The sequence below is a fragment of the Sarcophilus harrisii genome, chromosome 6, assembly GCF_902635505.1.
Source record: "Sarcophilus harrisii chromosome 6, mSarHar1.11, whole genome shotgun sequence".
NCBI classification, from domain to species: Eukaryota; Metazoa; Chordata; class Mammalia; order Dasyuromorphia; family Dasyuridae; genus Sarcophilus; species Sarcophilus harrisii.
This window is the reverse complement of record NC_045431.1, coordinates 246291731-246304558: the sequence shown is the minus strand read 5'-3', so window position 1 is coordinate 246304558 and position 12828 is coordinate 246291731. Positions and strand designations below refer to the sequence as shown.

At 33.3% G+C, this 12828-nt stretch overlaps 1 protein-coding gene across 5 annotated transcripts in view; it reads left to right on the top strand.

Annotated features, from left to right (window-relative positions):
- The window catches only part of LOC100932913 (olfactory receptor 14I1-like), a 110587-nt gene that overhangs the window by 85084 nt on the left and 12675 nt on the right, over nt 1-12828 (top strand). For 4 of the 5 annotated variants that reach the window (XM_031944274.1, XM_031944276.1, XM_031944275.1 and 1 more), the window contains one exon: nt 4666-6905. The exons of the other annotated variant lie outside the window; for it this stretch is intronic. In XM_031944274.1, the coding sequence (XP_031800134.1) occupies nt 4689-5636 (948 nt within the window). In that variant the 5' untranslated portion in view covers nt 4666-4688 and the 3' untranslated portion in view covers nt 5637-6905. Of the gene's footprint in view, nt 1-4665; nt 6906-12828 lie in introns of those variants that run through there. 5 annotated transcript variants of the gene reach the window in all.

Genomic DNA, 12828 nt, shown 5'->3' with positions numbered 1-12828 from the left:
GTCACATCTTGTTCTTAGGCTCTACTCTTCTAATTGGAGGGCAAAATCATGACCTGTAAAAGTTCCCAATAATGGGGCAATCCAACACAGTCTTTTCAGTTCCTACTAGATACATTGTCTTTGCACTTCTTCTTCATACCCTTGTTCTATGTTCTGTCTACCTTTCTTCCTCCTTTAATTTCCTTCATACTTAGCAGAGTGCCTGGCATATAATAGGCATTCAATAAATGTTTATTGACTATTGGCTAAGACCTTCATGGGCTGAGACACTCCCAGTAGCCTATGTTGTATGACTGATATTTTAATAAGGCTAAAGGGAGAACATTTTTCATTATGTTGCTTAAAATAGATTATATTTTTAATTATTCTCAAGAGATGGGTCCGATAATCCTTAGTATACAAGAATATGATGATGTTTTCATTGACTACTCTGGTGATTTCTCAGCACCTTCCCTAAAAGACACCAGGCAATCAATATATTCCACCAAGTTCTACAACATACAAATCATCAAAATCTCCACAATGCTTGAATGTTAACAGATTTAGAGTTGAACACCTTGCCATGTTTTTGAGTTTTCAAATGCGAGTAGAATGAATTGGTGAGGAAAGTGATGTTTTTGAAATTATTTTTAGAATTATGGGTAAATAATCCAATGTCAATGGCAACATACGCTGTAACATATGCACATCAGAACAAGTAACACAGGTATTGTCAATTTTATGGTGGTTATAATTATTTTTCTTTGGACTGATTTGTTTCCTCAATGCTTAATGTGTGACCTTAAAATCATGGAGATGATCTCTCAATAAGTCTTTTTTGTACAAGTCATTTTGACATCACAGTGTGGATACTATGTTGGGTTGGAATTAAGACCTTAGCCTGAATTCTGCTTCTAACTTTTTGATCTGTGTAATCTTTTTAACTTTCCTTTGAGATATACTTCTTTGTATCAGTTATACATGCTTATTTGCTGCAAATTCATTGAGGGCAGGACAGCATTTGCCTTTCTTTGTAACCCTAGTAGTAACCATAGTCTCAGGGACATAGTAGACACTTAATAAGTGCTTATTAAATTATTGTAACTTGTCTATGCTTAAGCCTCAGACTCTCTGAGCCCCCATTTCAGTGCTGTAACATGTGCACGGTATTATCTTTGTAGCTCACAGAATCATGTTGAATCTCATCAGTGATGACATATCTATATCTACATTTCTATATAAAACATACTTTATGAATATCAAAAGTCCCATGAAGTTATGTCACAATTATTGTTCTTATCTATGATCATAGATCCCAGTCTACCTTTTCTACCTTATTTTCTGCAAAATTGTAATACTGACCACAAGGAGTGTTGGGCAAGAGGGACAATTTCTTGCTGCACTTTATCGGCAGCTTAATCTTTATGATAGAGTACTCCAAAAATTACTGGAGCATTATATTATTGTGTCAGTTTTAACCACCTCTCTGTTTCCTCCATCCTCTCATCTTTAATTTAATTTTTGTTGCAGAAAAGATTGTACTTTTGAATAAATCCACTGGAGTGAGTGCACAATTTGGAAGTAGAAGGCAGTTATTCAACCTTGATTCTTTTTTTAAAATTGGGAAACAATCACTGAATATTTTTTTTCCTTTGTAAATAAAGTACTTGAATAATTGATCTCTAAGCTTCCTTCTACTTTTGAGTTTTGGCTTCTGTGATCATGTTTGAAAGAGACAGTCAGATAAAGAGGGTCTCAGCAATCAGTGGCTCTTTCCAGTGGAGGTCACTTTTGAATGACTTGAATTAGATGTTAGCTAGTAGATCTCCTTGTTTCTTCTAACTGGAAAATGAACATTTTATGTGTGTAGGAAATAAAGCAAACATTGCTTATTTGTCAGTGAAAATTTAAAGTGGGAGACTGACGATATAAACTGGAATCATCTACTTTTGTATTGTATCGCATTATTTTCTGAGAATTGTAGGGCTCTAACATCTTTCTCAGTTTTGGCTATAGAGGGGTAAAGAGAAACCTGGAGCTAAACAATACATATTTATGTTTATTATATGTAAGTGTATATATATATATACATATATATATATATAGTAGAAGGTAAGATTATGCTAAGTCATTAATGGCACTAAACTTTGGCAATGCCTTTCAAATATTTGAATTATAAGACTAAATGATAGGATATTTGAAAGGTTGGAGAATTAATTCGTAGTTCAGCTTTGTGGGAAAGTTGGGAAAAAGACTGAGATCTAGGAGAATATTTCTAAGTGTAAGGAAGATACAAATCTATGTATCTATGTATTTATATGGCTATCCATCCATCCATTTATCCATTCATCTTTTCATTTATCTATCTATTAATCACTGTTCATCATCTTACTATGTCTATATTGATCATCTCTCTATATACATATATATAAGTGTATATACACTGTCATTTACATAAAAATACATACAATATATATTTATATATGTATAGCACATGTGTTTCAATAGATACATACATATATGTATTTCTATATATACTTCCCACAATATCTCTATGACTGTCTATAGCATCCATCTATATATCCATATATTTCTCTATCATCTATCTCGAAATGTGTATTTGTATATCAATATATCTGTCTCTACTTCTTATCTCTCTCTCTAACCCTATCATCTCCATTTCTACCTGTATCTCTATCTCTGTCTTGCCCATTTATATTAGCAGACATAGTTTTCTCTTCAGCATGTCCCTGTAGAAATAAAATCACAGCACCATGCCTAATACTTTTTCAGTTATTTATTCAAAGCTATTTGTAATATATGTTACCTATAGCTAATATATGATACAATCCCATAATTAGCTGTTAGTTCATCCATATAGTAGCTGACCTGGATAAATGGATTCCTTTCACATAATAAGAAATAGTAGGCAGAGATTATAGCAATCATAAAAGTTGACTTTGGTGGAGGCAATGCAGATTATATTGTTCAAAGCTCTAATTAAAGCTCAACCTGATGTCAAAAGGGAGAGATGAAAAGGTAACATTAAGGGTGAAATGGCTAGGAAGGGATAAAAATCAACTCTAAAAATCAGATCTCTTTAATTCCCACTTCTATTATCTGATTATTAAACCAGATGAAATATCATCCTACTCTGTTGTTTTTTTTTTTTCTGACTTGGGAAAAGATGCCTTTGTGGAAAAAAGATGAAACCTTATTCAGTTTATTTACAGAGAAAAGATACTCATTGAGTGGAGATAAAAAGGGAATTTATTGGTGGGGATTTTTACCCTGAAGAACAAAAAAGGTTTCTGCTAGCCATTCAAGTTTTGGGGCAGAAGTGGGACATTTGTTGCTTTTCCAAAAGCAAAGTCACAATTGTGGACAGTCTTAGCAAGAAGGAGGAGCACATTGGAATAGTAAAGTGTTGATCAATTGCTTACTTTTAAATTTGGAATCAGAGATTTTGAAATGTCTGGAAAGTGCTTAAAGGAGTAGACTCCAGAGATGAGTTTAGCAAAGAAAACAAATAAAAATATAAAGAATATTTTTGAAGTGATGACATTTCCACTCTTTCACATTCTTTTTATTTAAGCCTATGATATAAATCTTATATATATATATATATATATATATATATATATATATGTATGTATTTTGAATATGGGAGAAAGTCATTGAGCAGGTAGGTAGCATTGTAAAGAGTGCTAGACCCGAAGTAAGGAAGACTCAATTTCATGAGTTCAAATCTGGCCTCAGATATTTAATTGGCAATGTCATCCTGGGCAAGTCAGTCTTGTGTGCCTCAGTACCTTATCTATAAAGTGAACTGGAGAAGTATATGGCAAACCAATCCAGTATCTTTGCTCAGAAAACTCCCAGTGGAATCATGGAGAATCAGGACTGAAAAAGTGATTTAACGTCAACAAAGTATTCACGGTTGCTAGTATTATAGATATTGGCATTTTTTTAAATAAGAGAGAAACTGCATTTAGAGTCAGAAATCTACTTTATTACTATTAGTCTTTGTTACTTTGTACAAAACAATGAGTCAGTATGAGCCCTTATTTATTATCCTATGAAATAATGTCAGTAATATTGGCTTAAATTGTGTAATATTTGAATACTTTCAAACACCGTCCTGAATGTAACTTATGAAATATGCAATAAAAGTATATATTTCCCTCATTCTAATATTTCATTCTCTTTCTATGAGATTTATAGGTAGATAAATATAGATATAAGTACATATAGATATATTTATTTACATATATACTAATGGATATATACAAATATATGTATTTATATATATACATATGTATGTATATATGTATACATAAATGTGTGATTATAAACATGTGTGTGTCTCTGTTTATGTGTGCACATGTTGATATGCATGAAATCCATTTCCACTCTTAATGGGGATAGCATTCTTTATTATCTTTGTAGTGGTACTATTCACTTTCCTAATGTTCATCATGTATAACTTCTGGATATTTTATAGGATTAAGTATTTAAAACTCTGTTCCAGAACTATTGGATACAGTTTTGTCTTCAGCTAGTTTTGGCTTAAAATAGTTTAATTTTGCTTTTGTTCAGACTTAAGGTTCTATCTAAATAAATATTTTAATTCTTTCTCATTTTCAACACATTTTTACTGCTACTCATTGGGTTATTTGTTTTTAGTTAAATTACAGCACTCCAGCAGGATGGGCAACTTGTCAATCATCACAGAATTCCTCCTCATGGAGTTTTCCAGCACACGGGAGCTGCAGGTCTTACACGCTGTATTGTTCCTGCTGATTTACTTGGCAGCCATCCTGGGGAATCTTCTCACCTGTGCTGCAATTATCACTGACCCACACCTTCACTGTCCAATGTATTTTTTCCTGAGTAACTTATCCCTGCTGGATATTGGAACCATCTCCGTCACACTTCCTAAATTCATTGTGAATTCCTTGTGTGGTGTTCAGTCCCTGTCCCTCCTGGGATGTGCTGCCCAGATGTTCTTCTTTCTCTTTTTTGCAGCCACAGAGTTTGCTTTGCTGGTGGCCATGTCCTATGACCGCTTTGTGGCCATCTGCCAGCCCCTCCACTATGGCATCATCATGACTCCAGCACGCTGTCTCTGGGCAGCAGCTGGCTCGTGGCTCAGTGGGCTTCTTTATTCAGCTGTACACACAGGGAACATGTTCCGCCTGCCCTTCTCAGGATCCAATGTGATCCACCAGTTTTTCTGTGACATCCCTCATGTCTTGAAAGTCTCGACCTCTGATGTGTTTAATACTGAGTTTATATTAATTGTTCTAAGCTTGTGTTGTTTGTCATGCTGCTTTGTTTTTTTAATTGCATCTTATGCTCGCATCTTCTCCAGTGTGCTCAAGATTCCTTCTGTGGAAGGACGCTACAAGGCCATTTCCACATGTTCCCCTCAACTGATAATCCTCATGTTATTTCTCATTTCTATAATGATTGCTGTCCTCAGGGACACATCAGACACATTCCCTATTCAAAACCTTTTAGTTGCAATGGCTTATACAACAATACCTCCCCTGCTGAACCCTCTCATTTATAGTCTAAGGAACCAAAAGGTCACAGCTGCCATGGCCAAGATGATCAAAAGGATAGTTTTCCCCCACACTTCCTTGAAATATTAAAAAGTTGAAAAGTATACATTTAGGTTGTCAAATGTGCAAGGTGATACATTAGGTAATTTAGAAAAGACACCAAAAAACAGCATCCTCTAGGAAAATGCCTCATTAGGGGAAATATTACATTGGGCAGAAGGAATCAGTCATTTATTTTAGCATAAGTTGAACCACCTTCAAAAGTGCTTATTGAGTATAGTGGAATAATCTTGACACTAACCCATTGTCTCTGGGCAACATTGCCCTCAGAGGAATGGATGGAACACTCATTGATCCCCTGAGGGACCAGTAGATTAGCTTAACCAAAAGCAGCCATCAAGATGGTTGTGTTGTTTCTACCCTCGATATGAATCTTGTCTTGTCACTTCCATTTCATGTTTTTGTTTCCCTTTATCTTTATGATGGTAACGATCTTCTTTGCATGTTGAAGACGTATTCCTCATTCCCAACAGATATAGCCAGATAGGCACACACACATATACATACACATTCATGTAAAAGGCATGTGCACATAAACACACACATTTGCATACACACGTGTGTTTGCCTGCTCTAGTTTTCTGGGTGGGAATTTAAACTTTTTGTTCCTTAATTTGCTCATTTGTAACATGGCATGCTTGGCTTGATGATCTCTATATTGCCTCCATGTACAGTTTTTAGTTATGATTTTGCAAAAAAAATTTTCCTTATACATTAAGCTGGGATTAATATTCAATACATGTAATATTATATGTTATGTATCTTTTCCCCTTATGTTCTTATTGCATTTAATTTTCTACTGCACCTAGACAAATAAATTCCTTATCTCCTCTGGTAGATTCTCTATTCACTTTCCAGTAGCATATATCTAGGGCAAGTGGTACCAATATTGGTTTTCTTGAAGTGATCATGTATATTTCAATTGGCACAGTATGAAATTACTATTGTACAAAATATGCTGATTTGGCTTTTAGTTCACGGATTATGTCCCGTCTGAAACTGAAAAATACAAACACCTCAGGGATTATTTAGGCTAATTAGAACTTAGTTAAATTTCTTGGTGACAAAGATATTTTCATCTTAGCCCTTTTTTTTTAGCTAGCATAGGTGCTTCATAAATTATTGTATATTAATTTCAAATTTCTTAAGAATTGAAGTCTTCTTCTATTTAACTTTATATATATGCACACACACACATATACATATGTCATTAGCACCTAACATAACATTTATTTCATGGGAGACCATTGCCTAAAACTTGACTAATTGGAGAAGAGAAAAATAGAGAGGTGGGAGGGGAGATAGAGGGAGAGAAAAAGAGGGAGAGAGGTACAAAGGAAGAGACAGAGAAGGACAAATGGAAAGAAGAAGAGAGGGGCAGAGGTAGAGAGAGAAGTAGAGAGGCATAGAGAAAGAGAGGAACAGAGGAACAGAGGAAGAGGAGAAGGAGAGAGGGAGATTGAGATTACAGTATGAATTATTATTATTATTAAATGATCATGATTTAGGTAGCAAAGTAAAAGTAGGGATTCCATTAGCTCTCCTAAATTCCCCTCCAAACAACTTTAAAGTGATGCATAAAATCTGAATCTAGAATGGTATAAACAACAAAAAGTTGGAGTAAAGAATTTTTCAGCCTGAGGTTGGAGAGAAGATTTGCAGGAAAGATCTGTCTCACAAGGTTGATGAGCCAGGCTTGCAGTATAGTGTAGACTGCAATTTGGAAGTCAAACATGGGCCATGGGACTAGCTATTTTCTTTCTAGGTTTGGGGACAAAAACTCATTATTTAGCAAAATGTTCTGGGAAAACTAGAAAGTCTTTTTGCAAGAAGATAGTATAGAACATCTCACATCATCTATCAAGACAAAGTGAAAGTGGGTACCTGATTTTCTCATAAAGGGTAATATCATAAGCCAATTATAGGAAGATGGAACATGGATAAATTTTACTTTTCAAATCTTTGAAGAAGTGAAGAACTTATGACCAAACCAGAGATACATGACTTCATGAAATTCAAAATGGACAATTTAGATTATATGAAATTAAAACAGTTTTTGCACAAACAAAACAAATGCAACTAAGATAATGAGGAAAACAGAGACATGGAAAATAATTTCTAACAACTAGTGTTTCTCTGAAAGGCCTCATTTCTAAAATATATAGTGTGGTGAATCAAACTGATAAGAATTTGTATTCTTCCCTCCATTAGTAAATAGTGAAAGATACGAACAGACAGTTTTCACATGAAGAATTTAGAACTATTAATAGTCATATGAATAATGCTCAAAATCCCATTGATTAGAAAAATGCAAATTAAAACAACTTTGTGGTACCACTTAACATCTCATAGATTGACTTATGATAGAAAAGGAAAATGATAACAGTTGAATGAGTTAAAAAAAAAAACTAGTGCAGTGTTAACTGTGAACTGATGTGACTATTTTGAAGAACAATTTGGAAGTATATCCAAAGAGTTATACAACTCTGCATACCCTTTGATCTAGTCTTACCACAACTTGATCTATATGCTAAAGATATTTTTTAAAATGAGGGAGAAGGACTTATTTGTATAAAAATATTTGTAGTGTTGGCAAAAAATTGGAAATGCCCAAATCCCAATCCAAAGTTTTTAAAGTATTCATACATTTAACTTTTCTACTACTTGGATTGTTCTATTTATTAAATTACAAAATGAGATACTAATGAGATGTTGTTATTCAGTCATTTTTCAATATGGTCATATGAAAAGGATTCCAAGATTAGTAGATTAGTGAAATGAAATTAAAACCCCAAACTCTAAGGAACCACATCATGCTTACCAGGTTAACTAACATGATAGAAAGACAAAGTTACAAATGCAGGGAGAGATATCGAAAAATAGGGATAGTAATGTACTATTGGTTGAATTATGAACTGGTTACACCATTATAGGAAATAATTTGGAGCTATCCTTAATGGTCTCTATAACTGTGCATAAAACCAATTTCACTTCATAACGAAATCAAAGAAAAAAGGAAAGGACTGACATATACAAACATATTTCCAGCAGTTGTTTTTGTGATGGCAAAGAATTCGATATTGAAGGAATGCCCATCAATTGAGAAATGGCTGAATTATTTGTACTATATATAGATGTTGATGGAATACTATTGTTCTTTAAAATAAGATTAGATGGATGGATTTAGGGCAAAAAACCTGTGTAGTAACTTGAATGAATGGATATTAGAGTAAACTGAGTAGAATCAGAAAACAGGAATTTTAAAAAATTATTTATTTTTAACATTTAAATAATAGAGTTGTAGCTCATCTTTCTCATTCCAGTCCTTTCCCTGGCCACTGGAAATGCTAAGAATATGATATCAATGTGAAATCATGCAAGAAATAGATCCATATTACCATTTCCCCAAAAGGAAGAAAAATAAAAAAGTGAAAACAATTTATTTCAATTTGCACTTAAGAGATCATAATTTCTTTCTTTGGAGGTAGATAACATCTTTCATCATGAGTTCATTTAAAATCATCTTGGATCGTTTCATTGATGAAAGTAATGTCTTTCACAATTTTCAACTGAATATTGCTTTTACCATGGACAATCATTCTATGGTTTAGCTGACTTCACTTTGGAGCAGTTGATAGAAATTTTTCCATGGTTTTCTGAAACCATTCCCTTCATCATTTCTCTTAGCACCATAGTTCTCCATCACACTCATATGCATAATTTTTGTTTTTTCTATTATTGTTTGCTTGCATTTTTGTTTTCTTTCTCAGGTTTTTTTTCCTTTCTAGATCCGATTTTTCTTGTGCAGCAAGATAACTATATAATTATGTATACATATATTGGATTTAACATATATTTTAACATATTTAACATGTATGGGACTACCTGCCATCTAGGGGAGAAGATGGGGGGAAGGAGGGAAAAATTTGGAACAGAAAGTAAGGGTCAATGTTGAAAACTTACCCATGCATATGTTTTGTAAATAAAAAGCTATAATAAAATAAAAAAAGAAAAAACAAATAAATGTTGGAAACTAAAAAAAAAAAAAAGAAATAAAAGATCTTGGAGACACACACAAAAAAATCACTCATATGCATAGCTTATTGTCATTCCTCAATTGATGGGCATCCCCTCCATTTCCAATTCTTTACCAAAATAAAAGAGCATCTAAAATATTTTTGTACACATAAGTCCTTTTCCTTTTCCTTTGATCTCTTTGCTGTACATACCTAAAAAGGGAATGTTTAATACAATTTAAAAATTTTGGAATTATGAATAAAGGAATTAAACATTTAAAAATAATTCTTTATGAAATCAAGTTACCCTGTGAGATTGACTTAACTATACTAGTCACATCTTGTTATTAGTCTCTAGTCCTCTAATTGGAGGGGAAAATCATGACCTGTAAAAGTTCCCAATAATGGGGCAATCCAACACAGTCTTTTCCGTTCCTACTAGATACACTGTCTTTGCACTTCTTCATACTTTTGTTCTACGTTCTGTCCACCTTTCTTCCTCCCCTAATTTCCTACACACTTAGCAGAGTGCCTGGCAAATAATAGGCATTCCATAAATTTTTATTGACTATTGGCTAAGACCTTCATGGACTGAGACATTCACCCTAGCATATATATTATGACTGATATTTTAATAAGGCTAAAGGGAGAACATTTTTCATTATGTTCCTTAAAATAGATTCTATTTTATCTAATTATTCTCAAGAGATGGGTCAGATAATCCTTAGTACACAAGAATATAATGATGTTCACATTGAATACTCTGGTGAATTCTCAGCACCTTCCCTAAAAGACACTAGGCAATCAATATATTCCACCAAGTTCTACAACATGTGAATCATCAAAATCTCCACAATGCTTGCATGTTCACAGATTTAGAGTTGAACACCTTGCCATGTTTTTGAGTTTTCAAATGCGAGTAGAATGAATTGGTGAGGGAAGTGATGTTTTTGAAATTATTTTTAGAATTATAGGTAAATAATCCAATGTCAATGGCAACATATGCTGTAATTTATGCACATCAGAACAAATAACACAGGTAATGTCAATTTTATGGTGATTACAATTATTTTTCTTTGGACTTGTTTGTTTGCTCAGGTGCTTAATGTATGAACTTAAAATCATGGAGATGATCTCTCAATGATTCTTTTGTGTGCAAGTCATTTTGACATCACAGTGTGGATAGTATGTTGGGTTGGAATTAAGACCTTAGCCTGAATTTTGAATTAGTCAGAAACCTGACTCTTTGATCTTTGTAATATTTTTGACTTTCCTTTGAGATATACTTCTATGTATCTGTTGTACATGCCTATTTCCTGTAACTTCATTGAGGGCAGGGCAGCCTTTGCTTTTCTTTGTAACCCTAGTAGTAACCATAGTCTCTGGGACATAGTAGGCACTTAATAAGCGCTTATTAAATTATTGTAACTTGTCTATGCTTAAGCCTCAGACTCTCTGAGCCCCCATTTCATTGCTGTAACATGTGCACAGTATTATCTTTGTAGCTCACAGAATCATGTTGAATCTCATCAGAGATGACAGATATCTATATCTATATATCTATATAAAACATACTTTATGAATATCAAAAGTCCCATGAAGATATGTCATAATTATTGTTCTTATCTATGATCATAGACCCCAGTCTACCTTCTATTTTCTGCAAAATTGTAATACTGACCACAAGGAATGTTGGGCAAGAGGGACAATTTCTTGCTGCACTTTATCTGTAGCTTAATCTTTATGATAGAGTACTCCAAAAATTACTGGAACACTGTATTACTCTATCAATTCTAACCACCTCTCTGTTTCCTCCATCCTCTCATCTTTAATTTAATTTTTGTTGCAGAAAAGATTGTCTATTTTTGAATAAATGCACTGGAGTGAGTGCTCAATTTGGAAGTAGAAGGCAGTTATTCAATCTTGAATTTTTTATTTAAAATTGGGAAACAGTCAATAACTCAATGTCTCTTTTCTTCCTTTGTAAATAAGGCACTTGAATAATTGATCTCTAAGCTTCCTTCTACTTTTGAGTTTCAGCTTCTGTGATCATGTTTCAAAGAGATGTCAGATAAAGAGGGTCTCAGCAATCAGTGGCTCTTTCCCGTGGAGGTCAATTTTGAATGACTTGAAGTAGATGTTAGCTTGGAGATCTCCTAATTTCTTCTAACTGGAAAATGAACATTTATGTGTGTAGGAAATAAAGCAAATATTGCTTATTTGTCAGTGAAAATTAAAAGTAGGAGACTGATGAAATAAACTGGAATTATCTACATTTGTATTGTCTCATATTTGGAGAACTGTAAGGCTCTAACATCTTTCTCAGTTTTGGCTATAGAGGGGTAAAGAGAAACCTGGAGCACAATACATATTTTGTTTATGTATCTGTAAGCACACTGTTTATGTGTCTGTCAATATGTTAACATGTATAGGTTTATGTTTATTATATGTGAATGTATATATATATGTATATATACATATATATTAGAAGGTATGATTATGCTAAATCCCATTAAGGGCACTGAACTTTGGCAATGCCTTTCAAATGTTCGAATTATGAGACTAAATGATAGGATATTTAGAAGGTTGGAGAATTAATTCTAATGTTGATATGGTAGTTCAGTTTTGTAGAAAAGTTGGGAAAGCGACTGAGATCTAGAAGAATATTTCTAAGTGGAAGGAAGATACAGATCTATGTATCTATGTATCTATCCATCCACCCATCCATCCATCCTTTCATCATTCATCAATCCATGTTTTCATCTATTTATCAATCACTGTTTATCATCTCACTATGTCCTTATTGATCATTTCTCTACATACATACGTACATATATATACACGAGTATATAAACTGTCATCTACATAAAATACATACAATATATATTTATATATAACACACACATAGCATATAACACATACATAGCACATAGATATATACATACATATATGTATTTCTATATATCACTGCCACATTATCTCTATGATTCTTTATAGCATCCATGTATATATCTAAGCCATTTATTTCTCTATCATATATCTCTCAACATGTATATTTGTATATCTATATATCTATTTTTACCTCTACTTCTTATCTCTCTCTCTATCCCTATCATCTCCAATTCTACATGTATCTCTATCTCTATCTTGCCCATTTATATTAGCGGACATAGATTTCTCTCCAGCATATCTCTGTAGAAATAAAA